This window comes from Ursus arctos, unplaced genomic scaffold (assembly GCF_023065955.2).
Source record: "Ursus arctos isolate Adak ecotype North America unplaced genomic scaffold, UrsArc2.0 scaffold_29, whole genome shotgun sequence".
NCBI lineage: Eukaryota > Metazoa > Chordata > Mammalia > Carnivora > Ursidae > Ursus > Ursus arctos.
The window spans coordinates 35,079,718-35,101,869 of NW_026622974.1; the positions used below are offsets into that span (position 1 = coordinate 35,079,718).

General features: G+C 40.1%; 1 protein-coding gene across 7 annotated transcripts in view; it reads right to left on the reverse strand.

Annotated features, from left to right (window-relative positions):
* The window catches only part of UBE3D (ubiquitin protein ligase E3D), a 367,577-nt gene that overhangs the window by 224,970 nt on the left and 120,455 nt on the right, over positions 1-22,152 (reverse strand). The window contains exon 10 of one of the 7 annotated variants that reach the window (XM_044387092.2): positions 4,059-4,558. The exons of the other annotated variants lie outside the window; for them this stretch is intronic. Within the exon in view, the coding sequence (XP_044243027.1) occupies positions 4,532-4,558 (27 nt within the window). The 3' untranslated portion in view covers positions 4,059-4,531. Of the gene's footprint in view, positions 1-4,058; positions 4,559-22,152 lie in introns of those variants that run through there. 7 annotated transcript variants of the gene reach the window in all.

Consider the following 22,152-nt stretch of genomic DNA (forward strand, 5'->3'; position numbering starts at 1 on the left):
TTCTCTAAGCCATGGAAGCACTATGATAACTTACATATAAATAAGAATCCTGCCAGTTTTCATCGATGTGGGAAGCCAGGTAAGCGAAGCATGGCTGTTTTGCAGCGGACATCTAGGTGGCAAGCCAGCAGTATGTCGAGATCAGGAGAGAGGTATGTGTGGGGGAGACAGGAAGGCTGATGCCCCCTCATCCCTAGATAGGGCCATGAACGTGCACTCATTCAACAGTTACTGGATCTGGAGCCTATTCACCAAGCAAGTAGGTTCCAGACATGAACTTCTCAACCGTTCTTCCAGAATAAGGGGACAGTGGCGAATATTGCTGACACTGCACAGTGCTCTTGTAACGCTGTTGTGGACAAGGAGTTCTGAGGCCATCACTGAAGCTTCCCGTTCTTTTCTTTTTTTTTTTTTAAAGATTTTATTTATTTATTTGACAGAGAGAGAGACAGCCAGCGAGAGAGGGAACACAAGCAGGGGGAGTGGGAGAGGAAGAAGCAGGCTCCCAGCGGAAGAGCCTGACGTGGGGCTCGATCCCAGAACTCTGGGATCACGCCCTGAGCCGAAGGCAGACGCTTAACGACTGAGCCACCCAGGCGCCCCGAAGCTTCCCGTTCTATAAGCAAACCCAGTCACTGTGCTAATGATAGCAAACACATGGGGCCAACATTTAGATGGCTGTAGTCTTTAGGTGTCACATAAAAATATGTGGCCTCAAGCGCAAGATGTATTTGTTAAAATAAATAATTCTGGGTGGGGGTTCCAATGCATGATATAAAACAGTGCCACCACAATAAATACACCACCACTCATGAATCAAAAGGTCTTTTCACTTTCTCATTCCCATGGAATATCTACCGCAGAGAAGTTGGCAGGAGGGAACCCACGGTACAAGTGTAGCCGCGGTCGTGGTGCTGTGGAAACCCCACTGTGCCGTCCCGTTGGCGGCAGGCCTCGGACCACACGAGTTTATTCAGAACCAGAGTTATCAGAGCTCAGAAACAACAGAGAGTTTTTCTCCAGTATCGATTAATTCAAATATTTAGCAGCAAAACCACTTTAATAAGTAATCTTTCAAGGAAGCTATGCTCATTGTTACTTATCTTTCTTATTATTGACATGCAAAGTGTTGAAGAAGACAATATACTTGGGATATCAGTACAGTCAGAATTCCCGGGTGGGGACCTGAACCCACCTGGGAAACAAAATCCCCTTCTAGAGCAGATGACTGGTTTCTGCCATCTAAACTTCTTTCAGTCTGCTTAGATATTTTTAACATTCCTATTTTACTTGTAAACATTAATTCTTCTAAGAGAGATGCAAGCAAGTGAGAAACCTGCCAGATAAAACACTTTCTGACCCTACTGTCAAGGATGCAGGAGAGACCAGCTTGTGAGGCTGTGGCCGTGAACCCCACTGGTTCATAGCGGCAAAGAGTCAGGAACACATTAAGTGGGCAGTGACGCGATGCTGTACTGGGCGCTCCTGCGGCCAGACCTAGTCAGGCGTGTGAGTGCAGAATTCTCCAAGTAGGAACAAGGCACAGGTAATTTACCACACTTTTTAGGCAAAGGGCTAAGGAGGGTCATAGCTGCCTTTGTAAATGGTCCTGGACAATTTTATCTCATACCCGAACAGCTTAATTCTGTTGGTTGGTGTTCAACAAGTTCTTTACTGCAATTATTAAAATGTAGAGAAACTGAAAAAATAAAATAAAACTTAGAGAAATCGAGGGTTGTATTTCTCAGTTTTTTGTTTCAATAACTGGTTAATGATTATATGAATTAAAGACAAAATTAGAAAACACAGAAAAGCACAAAAAAAGGAAAATAAATTTTATCAGTGATAATTATTAACATTTTAGATCTCTCTGCACTTCCATTTTCTATGTGTAACTGGACATTTCTATATATTGCTGTTTTGTAATATATAGCTTCTTTTTAGCCTAATCATGTATTGTGGTAAGCTTCCCATGGCAATGATTATTCTTCTATGGTATTTTTTAATGGCTGCATTAAATTCTGCTATATATCTATATCACTTAAGAAAAAAAAAAAAAAGATAAACGCAAAACTAATTTTACCAGAAAGCAAATTCAAGGGTTTTCTTTGGGGGGAGGGGTGGTTAAGGGATGGTATCGACTGTTGGGCCCAGAGCGTATTTTAGCATAATCTAGCCCAGTAGTTCTTAAGGTGCTGTCTCTGGACCAGCTTCACTAGCATCACCTGGAAAGCTGGTAGGCAAGTTCTTGTGTCCAACTCTCAGAAACTCTAGGGATGGGGCCCAGCAACTGGTTTCCTAATACTCCTCCAGGTGATTCTAATGTATGTTAGAGTTTGAGAACTACTGGTCTCGTCCATCCATTTTATGCAGCCGGGCAAACTTAGAAAGGGTAACTGACTTATTTATAGTGACACGGCTAGTAAGAAGGACTCAAACACAAGTCTTCTAAGTCCTAATCCAGCATCTTCATTTCCAGATGAGGGCAAAGTGAAGACATTGGTCTAGGGGATTTAAAAATCCGTATAAAAAACAAATTTTCTTGTAGAAGACAATAAGGTTGTAAAACAAGGGAGAAAGAAACAATGTCCAGTCCTTTTTCCTGATATTGATAAGGAGAGTGGGCCCAACATCTACAGAAGGAGAGCTGAATCCTTTTGGTTAGTTATCTGGAGACTAAAGGGGTCATATATCTCAAACTGACCTACTCTGCAAAGTTAGTCTGTTAAGAGTTAAGTGAATGGTTTTTGGGGGTTGGGAGACAGCTTCTGATATGCCCTAATGTGGTTTTCTTTAAATCTAGTTATCCCCACATGGGTCTCTGCCAAAATTATTTGGTTAGTTCAGGAAAAGAAAACTGTCCCAAATTTTGATTCAAAATAAGGCTACCAGGATAGCACCAAAAGCTGACAAAGAATCAAAATCTCACATACATCGCTGGGGGAATATAAAATTGTATAAGCATTCTAGAAAGTAGTTCAGCAATTTCTTTTAAAGCTAAACATGTCATTATTATATGATCCAGCAATTGCAGTCTTGGACATTTAGACCAGAGAAATGAAAACTTTATGTTCACACAAAAACCTGTATACAAATGTTCATGGCAGCATTATTTTAACAGCCCAAAACTGGAATCAGCCCATAGGTATGGTTAAACAAACTGTGGTACATCCCTATGGTGGGATACTATTCAGCAACAACAAGTAGCAAATTATGGATACATGCAACTTGGAAGAATCTCCAGGGAATTACACTGAGTTAAAAAAAAAAGCCAACTTCAAAAGGTTACATACTATAGAACTCCAATTATACTTTTTTTTTCTTTTTCACCTATTCTACCCCTCCTTCCACCCCTACTCTCCTCTGGTAACCATCAGTTTGTTCTCTCTTTCTATTTTTTATCCCTTTGCTTGTTTGTTTCTTAAATTCCACATATGAGTAAAATCATATGGTATTTGTCTTTCTCTGACTTATTTCACTTAGCATTATTATCTCCAGCTCCATCCATGTTGTTGCAAATGGCCAAGATTTCATTCTTTTCTATGGCTGAATAATATTACATTGTATACAGATGCCCCTTCTTCTTTATCCACCCATCGATCGAGGGACACTTGGGCTGCTTCCATATCTTGGCTATTGTTATGAATGCTGCTATAAACATAAGGATGCATGTATCCCTTTGAATTAGTGTCCTTGTAATCTTTGGGTAAATACCCAGTAGTATGATTGCTGGATCATAAGGTAGTTCTATTTTTAACTTCTTGAGGGAACTCCATACTGTTTTCCACAGTGGCTGCACCAGTTTGCATTCCCATCAATAGTGCAAGAGGGTTCCCCGGTCTCCACATCCTCACCAACACCTGTTGTTTCTTGTGTTAATTATAGCCACTCTGACAGGTGTTGAGGTGGTGTCTTATTGTTCTGATTTTGCAGTTTTGATTTGCATTTCCCCGATGACAAGTGATGATGAGTATCTTTTCACGTGTCTGTTGACCATCTGCGTGTCTTTTTTGGAGAAATGTCTCTTCATGTCTTTTGTCCATTTTTTAAATGAATTATTTGTTTTTTGGGTGTTGAATTTTAGAAATTATATATTTTGGATACTAACCCTTTATCGGATGTCATTTGTCAACATCTTCTCCCATTCTGTAGGTTGCCTTTTTGTTTTGCTGTTAATTTCCTTCCCTGTGCAGAAGCTTTTTATTTTGATGTAGTCCCAATTGTTTACTTTTGCTTTTGTTTCCCTTGCCTTAAGAGGCCTATCTGGAAAGAACTTGTTATGGCTGATGTCAAAGAAGCTAGTGCCTATGTTCTCTTCTAGGATTTCTACGGTTTCAGGTCGCACATTTAGGTCTTTAATCCATTTTGAATTTATTTTTGTGTATAGTGTAAGAAAGTGGTCCAGTTTCCTTCTTTTGCATGGTGCTGTCCAGTTTTCCCAATATCATTTGTTGGAGACTTTTTTCCATTGGATATTCTCTCCTGTTTCATTGAAGATTAATTGACCTTGTGCATTTACTTTCTGGATTTTCTATTGTGTTCCACTGTATGTAACATTCTGAAATGAGAAAATTTTACAAATAGAGGACAGGGTAGCGGTTGCCAGGGGCTAGGGGTGGCGGGGAGGGGAGAGATGGTATGATTATAATAGGGCAATAGGATAGACCCTGGTTGAAATGCTAATGGAACTGCTCAGTGTCTTGACTGTGGTGGTAGAAACACAAACATACACAGGTGATAAAATTGTATGGAACGACATACACGTGTACATACAGACACAAAGGAATAAAATAAAACCAGGGACATGTGAGTAAGATGGGACGGACGGCACCATGTCAATACGCTGGTTGTGACAATGTATTGTAGTTGTGTACAATGTTTCCATTGGTGGAAACTGGACAAAGTGCACAAGTCAACTTTGACATTAGTTCTTATAACTACAAGTGAATCTACAACTATTTCAATAAAAATTTCAACAACAAAAAATGCTACCATTCTTAGCAAATGACCTTATCTAGCTTATTTCACTCTAGTTACCTCTACATGTAGCTTTCAGATGCATTATTAAAAATCTTGCCCACATTGATGTTCTGGTCAGTATATCCTGAGATCCCATTTTCCTCAGTGGAATGACCCGAGTAAGCCCGTAAGTTAATTTTGGAATGAGTCCTAAAGCAGATGGCTAGAGTAAGACAGAACACCATTACATTTAACGTGGTTGGGCTGACAGCCTGGCATTAAACACTTAGGTTACACACTATAGCGCCTTAAATCTTAGGTTGTATATGAACTACTTACTCTAAATAGTCCACTAAGCACATCCTTTTTTGCTTTTTTTATTGCCCTGGAGTAAATAACAAAGAAAGATTCTGGTGTGTTTTTAAACTCAAAATGTCATAGGTTTTCCAGGCACATAATAAGCACTCAATAAATATTTTTTTTCAGACTGAATACATTAGACTTAAATTCTAATTTTACTCCTAAAAGTAATACTACCTTAAAAAAAAAAAAAAAAGGAATATTACCTTACAAAAGATTTGGAGAAATAAGAAAAAAATATGCTATATGCTATAATAATCTAACATAATTATCACTTGGGCCTAGGGGCAACTAGGTGGCTCAGTTGCTTGAGTGTCCGACTCTTGATTTTGGTACGGGTCATGATCTCAGGGTCATGGGCCTGAACCCCGCATTGGCCTCTGCATTCAGTGAGGAGTCTGCTTGAGGATTCTCTCTCTCCCTCTCCCCCTACACTGTCTCTGTTTCTATCTCTCTCAAATAAATAAATCTTTAAAAAAAATTGTCACTTGGATCTATTTCTATATAGTTTGAAGATGCATTTTTATATCGATTACATATGTGCATATTTTTTGATATCATAAACATTTTTACATGTTGCTTAGTAAGTCTTTATTCTTGTTTTAATAGCTGCAAAATAATTAACAAGAACTTAATCCATTACAAACTTAAATTGTTCCCAAGTTTATTAAGATCATAAGCAATAATTAAATAATCATTTTTATGTTTATAGATTTTCCCCCATATTTTAGAATATTCCCTTAGGATTGCATTTCAGTAATGGGATTACTAGATTGAAAGGTAGAAATATTATTATAATTTGATGCATATTTTTTCCAATGAGCTGTACCAACTGGCAATGTCATCACCATTAGGTCTTTTTTTTTTTAATCATCACTAATTTAGTTAAAAAAATGACATCTCAATGCTTTTTGTTTTTTGTTTTGTTTTGTTTTTTAAGATTTTATTTATTTATTTGACAGAGAGAGAAACAGCCAGCGAGAGAGGGAACACAAGCAGGGGGAGTGGGAGAGGAAGAAGCAGGCTCATAGCAGAGGAGCCTGATGTGGGGCTCGATCCCATAACGCCGGGATCACGCCCTGAGCCGAAGGCAGACACTTAACTGCTGTGCCACGCAGGCGCCCCTCAATGCTTTTTGAATTTATTTAATTGCTATGACTTTAAACATTCTCCCAAATGTTTAACAATTTGTTCTCTTGTGAACCGGTTAACTGAATTGACATCTTTTTTTTTTTTTTTTTTACCTACCAATAAGGGGTTTAATTTCTTCTTTTAATAGTTTGTAAAAGTCTTTAGTAAATGTTAATATGCTTTTTATGCAGTGAAAAAATTAAGTGCCAGGCACACTCTCATCTCACTAAATCCTTACAAAATCCAATTGAATTAAGTATCTAATTTAATTGTCCCCAAATTATAAAAGAGGAACCAAGATTCACAGAAGGTAAGTAACTTTTGCTCAGTACTATAAGCAAGGAACAAGACTGGGTTTGCAATCAGGTCTTTGTTTCTGAACCTAGAATTCATTCCATCACAAAAGCTCCCTTCTACCTAATTGTGGTTAAGAGATAATTGCTATAGTAACTTTAGTTGAAGAAAGAATCCATAATATTCCAATTTTAAGCCAGATTTAGTAGCAGTTAAAATGATGCAGGCACTCTATTTCTTAAGAGGAAAGTAGATTACTTCTCTTGGATTTGACGTCAGTAGAAGAAAGAGGAGCTAGAACGCAGATTAAAGCCCTTCTTGTAAAGAGAAAATAATTCTTTGATTAGAAGAGAAAGCTTCTGGCAAATGAGGAGAGCCAACAGGACAGATGAGAAATTGGCACGAAATCTCAGAAAGGAATTTTTGTCTGTAAGTTTAAGAAGCAGGATGAGTTATACTGGCATAGTGTAGGCAGTTCTGTAACAAAGATTATGACTTGGAATCATCAAATTAACAGTTGAGGACTGGCAAGAAAGGGAGCAGATTGTGACCAGATGCTTATTTTCTTCGGCCATTTACTCAGGCATTACTTTGAAAATATAATATTTAAGGACACATAAATCTTTAAAAATGAAAACGTGGTAATATATCCATTTTTAAGTAAACACCATTTATTTCTTAAGCCTGTTATTTGGAGTTGCTAGAAATAAACAGGGATCATAAAACTGTTAATTAATCTATTTATTTTAAAGGGCAGATAGAGAAAGGCTTATGAGGATTTTATAACTACAAAATGGAACAAAAGTAAACCCTCGTACTGACAGAGGGGAACACCCTGAAGAGGACAATGCTAGGTGATGTTTTACATGGAGCTTCGCTTTTTTTCATCTTATGCCCCAAAGAAAACAAAGAGGGGCTCTTTTACACAGAACTGCTTGTGGGGCTTCTCCAAGTCAAGACGGCCTTGGCTCTGGGACTAGAAAAGGGCATGTAGTAATCAAGGTTCAGAGTCCTAAGTTTTGTACCCACCATCTAAGCTCCAGGAGAAGCCAGAAGATCAGAGGGATACTAGGAAGGTGCAGAAAGGTGAACTCTAGTTGATATGGAAAGACTGGAAAGCTGGAGATAAAGTAAAATAAACAGAGAAATAGAATAACAGATGTGCATGAGAAGGCAGCACTCCGTGCACAGCTAGAAGCTGCAGGAGAGCAAAAATCCAGACTTAAGGGAAAACAGACTAAACCTGCACCTCCCCCTGCCCTACCCCCACCCTCTGAGCTGAACGAACACCAAGGGCCTTGGCTCCCTCTGATTCTGACCACTGACGGCTGTAGGGATAAGTGATCAAGAATGTAAACGGCCTGGTAGGCCCTGAACAGATGAGTCCCTCAATAAATGAATACAGATTATTATTATTATTACTAGACCTAAATGTTTTATGTATTTTAAATATTGCTACAGATCATCTTCTTCTGTCTGCTGTTCATGAATGAATCTATGTTTCTTTAATTATTTTTAAAAAAAGAAGTACAAGTGGCTGATTATATATATAAAATATCCAAGGTTTAACTAAGGCCTTTTTTTTTCTTACACTACCCTAAGTAACAATAACATTTACCAGTAACAGTTACCAAAACTGCAGATATTAAAGAAAACACTGCAAACCTATAGTGTTTGCAAATAAAGAAAGTAGATGGCTTAGTGCAAAATATCATCTGATATGTGAAAAGTAACCCCAAGCCCAGAGGCCACTGACAGGACTGTGTAGGGTTCTCTGGAGGTATGTAATGGGTAGCACTCGTAAGGGAGTAACCCAGGGATAACCAGCATATCCTGGGCTATCGACATAACCTACTTAAAAATTCAGCTCTGAATCCAGGATGACAGACTACCATGAGTCTTTAATACATGAAATTATTTGGCTGAATTTACAGTAATCAGGCCCTTACCAAATACATCCAAATTGTATCATAATATTAACTAGAAAGAAGAGTCTGATTATTCAAGATATTCTGTAAAACAGTGGGAATAAAAAGGTGGACATAAACACAACCTATTACCACTCAATCATTTGTGTGTTACAATGTGGACTGGACTGTTCTGGCTACTGGGACATCAAATACTTGGAAATGACCAAAGTTCAATTATATTTTATTGGGAAATACCAGCATCCTTTAAAATCAGCTAAATGCCATAAAATGCTGGCCTTTAATTCATTATGAGACTTGGATCTTGGCATCTCTCCACAAAAATGCAACCTCTGTGAGTTGGCATCACTGATTACCTGAAGAATGTACCTACTTCAATGCAAGTCAGGGCTGGCACAACTACACCCGGAAGAGACAGCGTGGTTGAGGAGAAAGAACATACGTATTTTCCAGAGACGACATGGTCAAGGCTACTCCGTCTTCATGCCTTAGTTTCTTCATCTATAAGAAGGGGTCTCCCTCTTCCTCTCTTGGGCAAGGATTGCACCAGACACTGTAATGTTTGTGACTGGCCCCAAACAGGCCATCTCTTCTCCACACTCGTGCCTGGGAAAGCTCACTTAGTCAAAAGCCTTCCTCCATGTGCCTAAAAGAGGTCTGAAATTCATGACTGGTAACTACAAAATGGAACATCAAGTACCTAGGGTTATTTCATGGTGAAATGAGAAATCATTTTTTCAGGATTAGAGTTTTAAGAGGAGACATGGAAACGTAAGCTCTGATCTTTTGAGAGTAAAGACTGTAACTTGTCCAAGTCATCCATGTTTCGATGGGAGTGAGGCAAATTCTGAAACTCACATATTGTTTCGGGCGTCTTTAACAGACCCCGATTGCTCAGGCTGCAAGCATAGACAAGTATTCCACTGGGTGTGCTGAATAGTCTGGAATAGTCTCAGAACTATTCCACTCGGTATAGGCTTTAAACACTTTTGACAAATGTTTTCTATTTTCCACTGATTTAGCAGTAAAAAATGTCTTTGAAAAGAAACAATGCTTTTTAAAAATTTCCCTGAAATTTCTTTCCCTGAGAGGTCTTCATCTTTCTAAGCCGTAAGAAATAAGTGGGCCCAGATGGCAGTCCCTCAGTAAGGATATCTGGACGACCAAGACCCAGACTGACATAAATGCGTACAATCTCATTCCTTTTCTCAAGAACCCTAGGTTCATAATATTAGTACGATGTTAATGAACAAACAGGGAGAGGAAAATCTTGGGGGCAGGTTGGATCAGCGGGATACTGATGTTGTTGTTCTGAAAAACCTATAAAGAAACCCAGCAGGATAGGGCTCCTCCCTCAAGCCCAGTGATCCCTAGCAGTCATCCCTCCCTGTTCAAACTTCTGCCAGTTATCCCATGACACCAGCAATCTGCAGGACACCTAAGTGTTTTTTGTTTTTAACTTTGGAAAAACTTCAGACATTATCATTCTCTAGTAAAGAGGATAGTATAACAAATCCATAAGTATTACTCAGACACAATAATTACCAACCCATAGCCATTCTGTTTCATCCAAATCGCAGCCACAACTCTTGAAGCAAATCCCAGACCTAGTATTTCGTATATAATTCAGTATATATCTTTAAAAAAGGACTACTATAAAAATAAAACCACAGTGCCACGATCACAGATAAAATATTAATAATTCCCTAACATAAACACCCAGTTGGTGATCGAATTTCCGCAACCAGCTCATAAAACGTTTTAGCAGTTGTTTGCTCAAATCCGAATCCAAATATACTCCAATTATTACAATTTATGTCTCTTTAAATCATAAGTTCCTCTTCTCTCCCTTTTTCTCCTTTGCTTTTTATGTTTCAAAGAAATTGGATCTTTTGTCCCGTAGGGTTTCCCATAGGCTGGAATATGGTGACTGTTTTTGTCGTTTTTTGTCATTATGAACTCATGGATTTAAAATATACTTGATATGCTTTAATCTAATGCAGTCATTATTCTTATTGATACTCAACTTGTACTATCTTGGTCAGTGAGAACCTCTCCACCTTGGAGCCTCAGTCCTACTGATATGATCCTACTAGTTTACAACAGTTTTTCGTTTGTTTAGTTTTTCTTTTTTCTTTTTTTTTTTTTTTTTTGCCTTCCGGTAGAAAGGATTCAGGAGGATTCAGCCTCATCTTACATATTTCATATCGTAGACATAGAAGCAGCCATTTCCCCAAGGAGCCTGGTTCCTTTAAAGAGGGGATGGCATTTAGAGATCACAACTACAGATTGTACTTTGTACCTGTTACCTCATGTAAACATGTATATACAAGACATTCTCCTTCTGGAACCCAGCATGGGTCCCAGAACTTTTCAAAGTTCAGTGAGAAAACACCAAGCCTTAAGCACCCCTGGCATCCTATTCAGAAACCAGGTCCTAAACAACTCAGAGATGAATCTTTTTGTCTGGTCAGCCAAGGGACAGGTTAAAAAAAAAACCACATTAGCAACAAATTATTTTGGTGGACAGAAACTAAAACAAAGAAAGCTCATGAGTCCCTTCCTTTTCCACTGGAATTAAAAGGAAATAGCTTCGTTCCATTTTGAGAACTTAGATGGAAAAAGGAATCTTCCTACATAGAGAACTTAATTTTTTTTTAACTAGGTAAAGACAATCCTCTATGAGTGAAAGAAAAATGCTTCCAGAAAAAGAGTCACCAAGAACCACCCTTGGACATAGAATTACAAAGGTGACTCACTGCCTTGTGTGGGGACAGGTCCCTTGCTGGTAATTTGTTTGTCAAAGCTGTGGAAGGATGACATAGGGCTGATTGTTGTGTGAGGCTGTGGGCATTCAAAGACTATCCCAAAGAAAAGAGAAGTAGTTTTGTATACTTGTCTGGCTAATTAGGAGGAGTATTTCTGAACTCACTAAAGGAAAATACTCTCTAAACCTCACAGTATGTTTGGAAACAGAGAAGAGAACAAAAAACAGAAGGGTATGTTTCACAGTACTTTTTATAATTGAGACCAAATTTATTCAGATGGCAAAAGGTTTCTCAGTCCCTGAGGCACAGCAGCAGGTCCCTATAAGACGACTACATGGCGGCAGGGGGTTTGATGGGGACTCCTACAAATTAACCATAAAACAACTTAAAAAGACACTTCAAAAAAAAAAAGATGAATGACCAAAAAGCACCTGAAAAGGTATTCAATATCCTAGGTCATCAGGGGAACGCAAACAAAAGTCATAATGAGATACCGACCAGAAGAGCTCAAATAAAAAAGACTTACAACTCCATCTGATGTTGCAGATGATGACCTGGGACAACTGCACGACTCAGACTCAGCTGCTGGGAGCATAAAACGCCATGGCCACTTGCAGAAGTGCTTGGCAGGTAATTAAAAGTTAAGTGTACATCTACCCCACGACCCAGAAATGCCATTCCTAGCTATTTGCTGAAAGAAATGAAAACATGTCTACAAAAGGACATCCACAGAGTATCTGTAGGAGCCTTAGCCAAAGTAACCCCAAATCAGAAACAACCCAAGTGTCCATCAACACAGAATGTATTAACAAATTGTGGCATAGTCATACAATGGAACACTATTCTGCAACGAAAAAGAATAAACCACTGATAAATGCAGTAACATGGATAAACTGCAAAAACATCATGTTAAGTGAAAGAGACCAGACAGAAAAAGAATACACAGTGTATGATTCAGTTTATGCAAAGTTGAAATATAGGCAAAACGAACCTAAGATGATAGAAATTAGACACTGTGTTTTTGGAGGGAGGATGGATTAATGAAAGGACCCAAAGAAAACTTTCTGGAGGAATGGATATGATCTATATCTTCTTTTCTCAACAGCAGTTACATGGCTATATATCAGTGGTTCTAAACTGGCATGATTTTGCCTCCCAGGGGACATCTGGAAATGCCTGGAGACACTTTTGATTGTCCTGACTAGGGGGAAGCTACTGGTGTCTAGTGAGGAGAGGCCAGGGATGAACAGGACATCTTCCCTACAACAAAGAATTGTCTAGTCCAAAATGTCAATGGTGCCAAGTCTAAGAAATCTAGTATATATACAATTGTCAAAACTCAGGGAACTGAAAAGTTAAGATTTGCACATTTCATTAAATGTTAATTATTACTGAAAGAAGGAAAAAAAGAGAAAGAGATCTTAACAACCCCCTCCTTACCCCCAAAGTGTAGTTGGATAAGATAGGCAAAAAAAATTTTTCATATTATAAACTTAGGAGAGTTCACCTGCTCAATAAATGCATTTCATATCCCAACTGTACTCAATGTTTAGTGAAACAAAAAAATGTTGAAGGAACTTCCAACTTCTGGTTCCACATGTGAGGAGCTTAGAAGTTGCCACTCCATACAAACAAGTAAAAAGCTGAACAGACTGAAAAATCAACAATTCTTCTTGGATCAATACAAGTGGGGAGGCCATAGGACAAATCACCGCCTCCAGGATTGGAGAGACAAGAGAATACATGGAGTTGTGGCTTATGGAGCAGAAATTTAGGAGCAGAAACTGCTGTGGGAAATAATAGGAAAACCTGAACTCATGATTGATGAACTGCTGGAGGCTCAGTGTGGACAAGTCTGAGAGCTAAAGAGTCCAAGGGGATCCATTATAACGAGCCTCCATAACTTTGTGAGATTCACCTCCTAGAGTTCTACCATGTTCTCACAGCAAATAACAAGAAAAAAAATCCTCTCATGCTGCCAGATTGGGAAGGAGAAAAAGTTCTATTCAGAAATACCAGAGCACTCTCTTCTTAACATGGTCTGTCTTCTGGGGAAACCAGTTAGCCACAGCTTAACCTGCTGGGGTATTATCAGAGCCTAATTTACCTGGGGAAAGGGAAATAGCCAACTCCAGTCAGCAATAGCCATCCTGCCCCAGTTGAGGGGAGAAAAAAAAAAAACAAAACTGAGAAACAGTTGTGTAGTTCACAGTCCAGAGGCAAAGGCTCAATAAAGGACTAAGACTTAATTATAGGACTATAGAACACTTCCCCTCTTCATGCACCTCACCACCGTATTCTTTAAGGCCCATTGATAGCAGTTCCTTTTGCCCAGTGCATCATGTCTGCTATCAAGAAAAAAATTACAGGGCATAGTATAAGTTAAAAACCAATTATGAAGAGACAGAGCAAGAATCAGAACCAGGCACGGCATGAAGGAATTATCATACTGAGAATTTAAAACAACTACAATTAATATGCTAAGGACTCTGGTTAAACAGAACATGCAAGAACAGATGTATATGTAGCAGAGAGATGGGAATCCTAAGAAAGAAGCAAAAAGAAATGTTAGAAATCAAAAACATTGTAATAGAAATGAAGAATGCCTTTGATGGGATAAATAGTAGACCACACACAGGTGAGGAAAGAATCACTGAAGTTGCGGCTATATTAATAGAATAATTGAAAACCAAAATGCAAAGGAAAAAAGACTGATGGGGAAAAAAAAAAAAAAACTACCCCAGAATATCCTAGGACTGTGAGACAACTACAAAACATGCAACATGTGTGTAATGAGAATACCTGCAGAAGAAAGGCACAGAAGAAATACCTGAAAAAATAATGACTGAGAATTTACTCGAAATTAATGTCAGACACCAAACCACATATCCAGAAAGCTCAGACAACATGAAGCAGGATAAATGCCCCCCAAACCCCACTACACTCAGCCACATCATTTTCAAACTACAGAACATCAAAGATAAAGAAAAGATCCTGAAAGAAGCCGGGGGCGGGGGGGAGGGCGGGACCTTACCAACAGAGGAACAAGGATAAGAATTAGATCCAATTTTTCATCAGAAACCATGTAAACAAGAGAGTAAAATATTTAAAGTATTGAGAAAAAAAACCCACCAACCTAAATTCTATACCCTGCAAAATTATCCTTCAAAAGTGAAGGAGAAATAGACATTTTTCTCAGAAAAACAAAAGTTGAGGGAATTTGTTGCCAGAAGACTTGCCTTTCAAGCAGTGTTATAAAAAGAAGTTCTTTTTTTTTTTTTTTTTTTTTTTGGAGAGAGAGAGCACACAAGTTGGGGGGGGGGGGGTAGAGAGAGGAGATTCCACATCCAGGGCAGAGCCCAAATTGGGGCTTGATCTCACGACTCTGAGATCATGACCTGAGCCAAAATCAAGAGTCAGACACTCAACCAACTAAGCCACCTAGGAACCCCAAAAGAAGTTCTTTAGAAGGAAAATGATATAGGTCAGAAACTCAGACCTACATACAGAAAGAAAGAACACTGAAGAAGGAGTAAGTAAAGGTAAAATACAACCTGTTTTTAAACTGGTCTAACAGATAACAGTTTGTTCAAAGAATAATAGCAACAATGTATTTGATTATGTATGCTTATGTATATATCTTGTGTGGAAGTATGTATATATAAGTGAAATGAATGACAGCAATGATATAAGGGACAGGAGGGAGGGATTAGGATTGCTTTGTTATTATAAAGTCCTCACACTACCTGTGAAGTGGTATACTGTTATCTGAAAGTGGACTTGCGTTAGTTGTAAATGTATATTGCAAATTCCATGGCAACTACTAAAAAGTTAAAAAAAAAAGTATAACCACTACACTAACAAAGGAGAGAAAATGCAATCCTATAAATTGCTCAATTAAAACCATAAAAGACAGAAAAGGAGTGGAAGACAAAACCAGGAGCAAAGAATAAAGGTAACAAATAGAAAACAGCAACAAATTGGTGGATATTAACCTAACTATGATAAACCATCACTTTGAACATCAATGGTCTAGATGTACCAATTAAGACAGGTTGTCAGAGTGAATCAAAAATAAGACCCAACCAAATGTTGTCTACAAGACACTCACTTTAAGTAGAAAGATACATAGAGATTAAAAGTAAATGGGTAGAGAACTGGTAACACTAATCAAAGAAAGTAGGAGTAGCTATTATTTTCAGACAAAGCAGACATGCAAGGGCATTACCATCATGATAAAGGGGTCAATTCTCCAAGAAGACCTAACAGTTCTTACCATGTATGGATACAACAACAGTGCATCAAGCTACATGGGGCAAAAACTAAGAGAACTATAAGGTGAAAGAGATGAATCTATTATTACGGTTGGAGGCTTCAACACCCTCTATCTAAAAAAGGATAGATCCAGTATGCAGAAAATCAGTAAGGACAGAGTAAAATGTACAAAGAACCACAAATCATTAAGAAAAAGATAGGAAACCCAATGTAAAAACATGGGCAATAGACACTGCACAAAAAAGGATATCCGTGTGGCCCATGGACAGAGAAGGTGCTCAACTTCATCAGTCATTAGGGCAAACAAATTAAAAGCACAATGAGCTGTCACCACATTTACCAGAATGGCTAAAACGAAAAAGACAGAAAATACCCAATGTTGTTGATGATTTAGGGGAACCAGAATTCGTACATCCTGGTGGGAGTTTAAATTAGTACAAACACTTTGGAAAACTGTCAAATACCTACTAAAGCTGAACATCCATAATTCTCCCCCTAGGTAAACAGCACCAGAAAAGAACACACAAGCACCGAAGACTCTACAGGGCTGTTCGTGGTTGTACTGCTTGCAGTAGTGACAGACTGTAAGCCACCCAAATGTACGTCCACGGAAGAAGAGATAACCGCAGTTTCCGCTCATAAACTAGCATGCTATACAGGTGAGAACGAATGAACAACTGCCCCATGCAATCGTGATGCTGAAAGAAGGCAGACACAGCGAGGCGCCTCCTGCAGGATTCTGCCAACAGGATACTTTGGAATAGGTCATAACCACCAACTATGACAGACGTCAGAATGGAGGCTACCCTTTGGAGGGCAGCCACACTCCCATTTATTTCCTGATCTACATCCTGGTAAGATATGTGGACCCACCTCTTAAAAATTCACTGATGGGGGTGCCTGGGTGGGTCAGTCAGTTAAGCATCTGCCTGCAGCTCAGGCCATGATCCCAGGGTCCTGGGATCAAGTCCGTGTCCAGGATCCCTGCTCAGCGGGGAGTCTGCTTCTGTCTCTCCCTCTGCCTCTCCCTGCCCCCTGCTCGTTCTCTCTCAAATAAATAAAATCTTTAAAAAAAATTCACTGATGAACATTTCTATACTTTCCTACATGTTATACTTCAATAAAAACTTGACTTATCAGAGAAAGACAATTATCATATGGTTTCACTCATTTGTGGAACATAAGGAATAGCAGGGAGATCAGTAGGAGAAGGAAGGGGGGGTAAACAGAAGGGGGAATGAACCACGAGAGACTGTGGACTCTGGGAAACAAACTGAGGGCTTCAGAGGGGAGGGGAGTGGGGCACTGGGATGGGCCGGTGATGGGTTATTAAGGAGGGCACGTATTGCATGGAGCACTGGGTGTTATACGCAAACAATGAATCATGGAACATTGCATCAAAAACTAATGATGTACTGTATGGTGACTAATGTAACATAATAAAAAATTTCTAAAAAACTTGACATAAAATATGAAAAAAATACTGGGGGAAAGATGGATGGGGTCTAGGGAGTCATTTCAATAACTTCAAACACACTCTTCCTATCTTCCCTTCGTCCACCTGTGTAACTCATACCTGGACTAGTCTACCTAAAATTTCCTGAGGGAATTCAATTTTGGCCTCAGGGAAATGTTTAGACAGTCCGTGCACAGACAGTCCTGGGGCGAGAAAGCAGCATGGGATCGGAGCCGGGCCTGGCGCAGGCTGTGGGGGGGTCAGGCCAGGTTTCCCGGTAAGCCCCAGCACTCCCTCACCCAACCTGGAATGCCACAGGCCTGCTGGGCCCATTCGCTCTGTGCTCAACGAAGGCACGGGGTCTGAGGCAGCCCTGGGGAGCAGAAGGCAAGGAGCGGGGGGACAAATTCCAAAGGGGCGTCCCCTTGTCCCACAGGTCACAGGAATAGGCTGGCAATGGATTTGTGGGGTTCCATCTGAATTTCAGAGGAAATTTCCAGTACAAAGTAAAAAGTTGTTCTTAAGTGGAAAGAAAAATGGATCCGAAAATGTAATGCTGTGAACCAGTTTATGGTACAGGTACTATTCACTCTGATGTTTGCAGAAAACAAGTAGCTCATGACTCGGGTTACTCAAGTGGAATTTCATAAACATTTTTTCCTTGGGGGAATCTACACTGTATAATATTAGCCTTCCTCCCTGTGATTTTCGGGCCTTCCCTACTGCTTACAGAGGTACCCAGAATCCATTCTCTGCTAAGCCTGGAGGCAGCCCTGAGTCAGCTTTTCCCATTACCTGTACACCTAAGCCATTCAGGAGATATTATTCAGAAATGCCTCCAGAGCAGATGCTGCAGAGCTCCTTCAATATTCTGGCCTTCTCCCCTGCCAAGAACTTTTTCTTGTTTAAATTAACTGACTTTTAACATAGGCATCCACGTCTGCTTTCTTCTAGGAGTTGCTGCTTCATCCTTTGGGTGGGGCAAACTAGAACTCCCAAGTTTAAAAAATGGTCCACAAAAACTTCGCCACTCACTCACTCACTCTCAGAAGCCTGATGTTCTATACTTGTCTCTAACCTTCACGTTGAGTCTCCAGGATTCGAGGTCTATGAGCAATGAAGCCCATTAGCTAAATTCTTTTGGAAACCTGACAGCCTCACACTGCGCAGTTGTTCCTGTGGGCACATGTGCTGCACAGCAGGGGAACGAAATTGGATGCAGTCCTCCCCCCACTGCCTAACTTCACTGTGTAAAATGGCCCTGAGTTTTAGAAGTGGTAGGTGGCGGACAAGAAAGGCATCCTTACACTTCAGTCACTACCTTGACATATTCAAATACGCCGGTTTTACGTGCATCACGGTTAGACACTTGAGCCGCTGATTCCAGAGAGGACTTCTTACAGTGGCATTCAAAGACAAAGCACTTGTGATTTTGAACTCCCAAACCGTGCACGTGACATCACTCCCTGGTATGTCCAGCAGCCCTTGCTCATGCACACAGACACTGAAAGAGGGTCCACATGCCTCTTCCTGCGGACGCTCGGTGTTTTAGTGTTCCTAGTAAAAACCATTCTTATGCCCCCTCTCCCCCAAAACCAAACCCGCATGTGGAATGGTGAGGTCTTATCTAAATCTCTATATATATCCCTGTCTTGCACACAGGAAGCTTTCAATAAATATTTGCTCCTTGGAAGAAATACATGATTGAATTAATGAATTACATAACTAAAATCCAGGTTTAGTTCATTTCTGTAGGAGTATCAAAGAAAATAATGTTTTCCAGGACGGAGCTAAAAAGAGATTGGGGATTCTGTATTTCCCAACCCCGTAACTCCAATACCTCTACTCTGTTACCAGGCAAAGCACTCTGGCCCGAAAATGCCTCTGCTTGGAGCTTTGCCCAGCACTGCTCCACAGACCTCACAGTTGAGACCAAGGGACAGGGACCCTCCCTGCTCTTCCCAGCTCTGTGAAGAGGTAACTATCACAGTGGGGTCCTGAGGAGTCCGGGGTGATTTTGTTTCTTACAAAAGTTATTTGTTGGGGTAACACTGTAAGATTCCAAGAATTAAAATCAGGGGATTAGAGTGTTCATATTGAAAACACGAACTTCAAGATGGCCTCAGTCATCGAGTGATTTAAAATACAGGGATTGGGCAGGTGGTGACATTGACAATGTGAAGACTGTTCCAGGTGTTATTCTGAACACTGAGGCAGAGTCTGGTTCTTAACAATGACCACACCTCACCGGTTTTTCAAGTGTTTGCTTTCCATGCATATTTTGTGTCATTCTAGTCTGTTTAACTCAAAAGATTTAATCCCACAAGATCACCTATAATTAGAGAGTGATGATGCATTCTTAGAAGACAAATATAGACACCACGGAGGTGATGCATCAGCAGTCTGAAAATAATTAATGCTTATCCTCACAAGGCCACCTACACCAAGACACTTGGGAACAGCTCACTATTGCCATAATGTCATAGAAGGATGGCAAAATCATTTTTCTTATCTGCAGAAGTAGGTCACAGCAAGAACATTTGGTCAAAAAAACCGAAAACAAAACAAAAAACCAAAAAACAACCTAGAGTGGACATGGATGGTTTCGTGACACAATCTTTTAATTTTTCAACTCAGTGTAAGAATGTAAGACTGGATCATTGGTTCACTCTATGCTCTAAATATCTCCCTACAGGGTAACAGGACCAGAATGAGGCTTTGAAATGCAGTATTTGCAAACACAGCAAAATGCCCCATTACCAGAATGCTGCTTCTAAACTGACAAGAGCTCAAGGATTTGAGGCAGCCACTGGTTTTGTTGTTGTTGTTTCCAAGGACAAGAAAATAAAACCTATCCTTGTAAATTAGCACATCTATCAGGAGTCTGAGCTAGGCAAAATATAGTCATAGAGGCTAAAGGTTGCAGCATTTCCAGCAACCTTTTAAACTCAGCATATGGCACGCGTGGGGCAGCGTTTTATTTCTGTCCATATGTCTATTTAAACTCAACAGACAGACCTTGCAAAAACAACGTGAGTTGTGTGCATTGCACTAATGCTGGTGCCTTCTAAATAATACATGCCTTTCCCAGTGCCAATGAACAGGGCGGAAAAAAAGGGGCAGGGAGTACTGGGAAGGGGGACCATGATTACATTCACACGCATGATTCTGTAATCTCAGGGAAGTCATCAGAGAGGCCGAAATCCACACTGCTGAAGGCTCTGTCCTGTCACCAGTCAGAAAGACACGACATTGACTCCCACACCAGCAGCTTCCCGTCTGCTGAGGCTCTTCCCAATCAGGCACCTGGGTTCACAGACTGACTGACACTGGACTTGCTTCTTGGGGAACAGATAAATTATTTCCAGGAACCCAGGCTTCTCTCCTAACTATGTGCTCTTATTGACCTATATTTTTAAAGAAATGTGTTCTGAAGTCGTGGTAAGGGCTAGAACCCATTCTTCGAGGTACTCTTTCGGTGCAGCCCTTCCTCTCTTCCCCCCAAATGCACTAACAAGCTTTCCTCTGTCTTTTTTTTCTCTTTCCTTTCTTCTTGCTCAGAGCCATCCTATTTCATTTTTTACAGAATATGATTTGGTGTTCACTTTATCATTTTTACTCCTCTTAGCATCATTAATGACCTTCAAGCTTGGTTATTCTCTGCCTTCTCCTTCCACATTCATCCTTATTTTCCCCCCATTTTTGCACTGAAGGACAATTGTACAATGAGTAAATTGTAAAGTTGTGTCACAGTTCCCCTAGGGACAATCTTCTTCCTCAAGCTATTAAATTGGAAAATGGTTTTTTTAAAAAAAACATCAAGGCTTCGTCACAGAGCAGGTGCAATCATTACAATGTAAAATTAGTCCTTTTTTCAACAAAAGTGGTGTGATATTTTACTTGTAACTGCACAAAACGATTTAGGAAATGGAATATAAAAAAACCCATCAAGAGCTTTAAAGAGTTAGGTACCAAGTTATACGGTATTTTGTCCCTATAGCGATGACAATAAAGCCAGGGTGCGCTGGAATGCTCTAACTCTGCTTTCCAGATTCACTGTTGCAAGATCAGTTCGTTTAAGCAATGAGAACTGACCTGCTTTTTGTTCACGCACACATCCGTTTGTTTGTTCAACATAGTCAATGGGTTCTTCGAATGTGCCAGAGTAATAAATTAAAATTAAAATAAAACAATCTTTTTTATCCTGAGAAACATGTCAATGGTTAGCCTCTATTCTAGACATGCCACTCACTTCAAAGATTGTCTCATAAATTGTATTCACCTGCAGAAAATGAGGGGCGCAGTAGTAAAAAGCCTACCTGCAGGCACATTCGTGAAGCAGAGGCGGTTTCACTGCGCTCTGTAAAACCCACGCCCGCTTCGCTAGCTATGGACTGGCAGCCTGGTGGGCCTGTGCCACCGTCTGGGGGAAGGGCTCTGGGCCTGGGTTCTTGTTCTGTGGTTTGCTGCTTGTGTGGCTTTTCTTAGCCCCTCTGAGCCTCTGTTTCCTTCTGTGAAAAACAGGACTACCTGCACCAGTCCCCAAGGGTGAAATAAAATCCACGCATCTTCCGTGACTGTGTCCATCTTGACGTCGATGCATAGTCACTTGTCATTTTAGCGGTATCATGATCGTGACTGGGGCTCACAGGCTAGGCTTGCCCTAAACCAAGGAACTCTTTTCTTCTCAGAAGGCGAAAGATAAGGTTGATTTCAAGGAGACACAAGTTGGAGATCAGTGTATCCCATGTATTAGCCGTGCCCCTCTTGAGCTGTGCTATTTCTCTCACCAAGCCCCCCATTGATCATCTCCATAAATGCCCCTCCACGCGAGCACCCGATTCACTGACCCTTACTTGCCATCATTACCTTTTTCTCTCTCTAGCCCCAACCTGTTTAGAGGAGCTGAACACAGGGAAGTAGTCGGCCACTTCATATGAGTCAACAAAAGGGAAGGTGATAAATCAATTTTCTTTTTGCT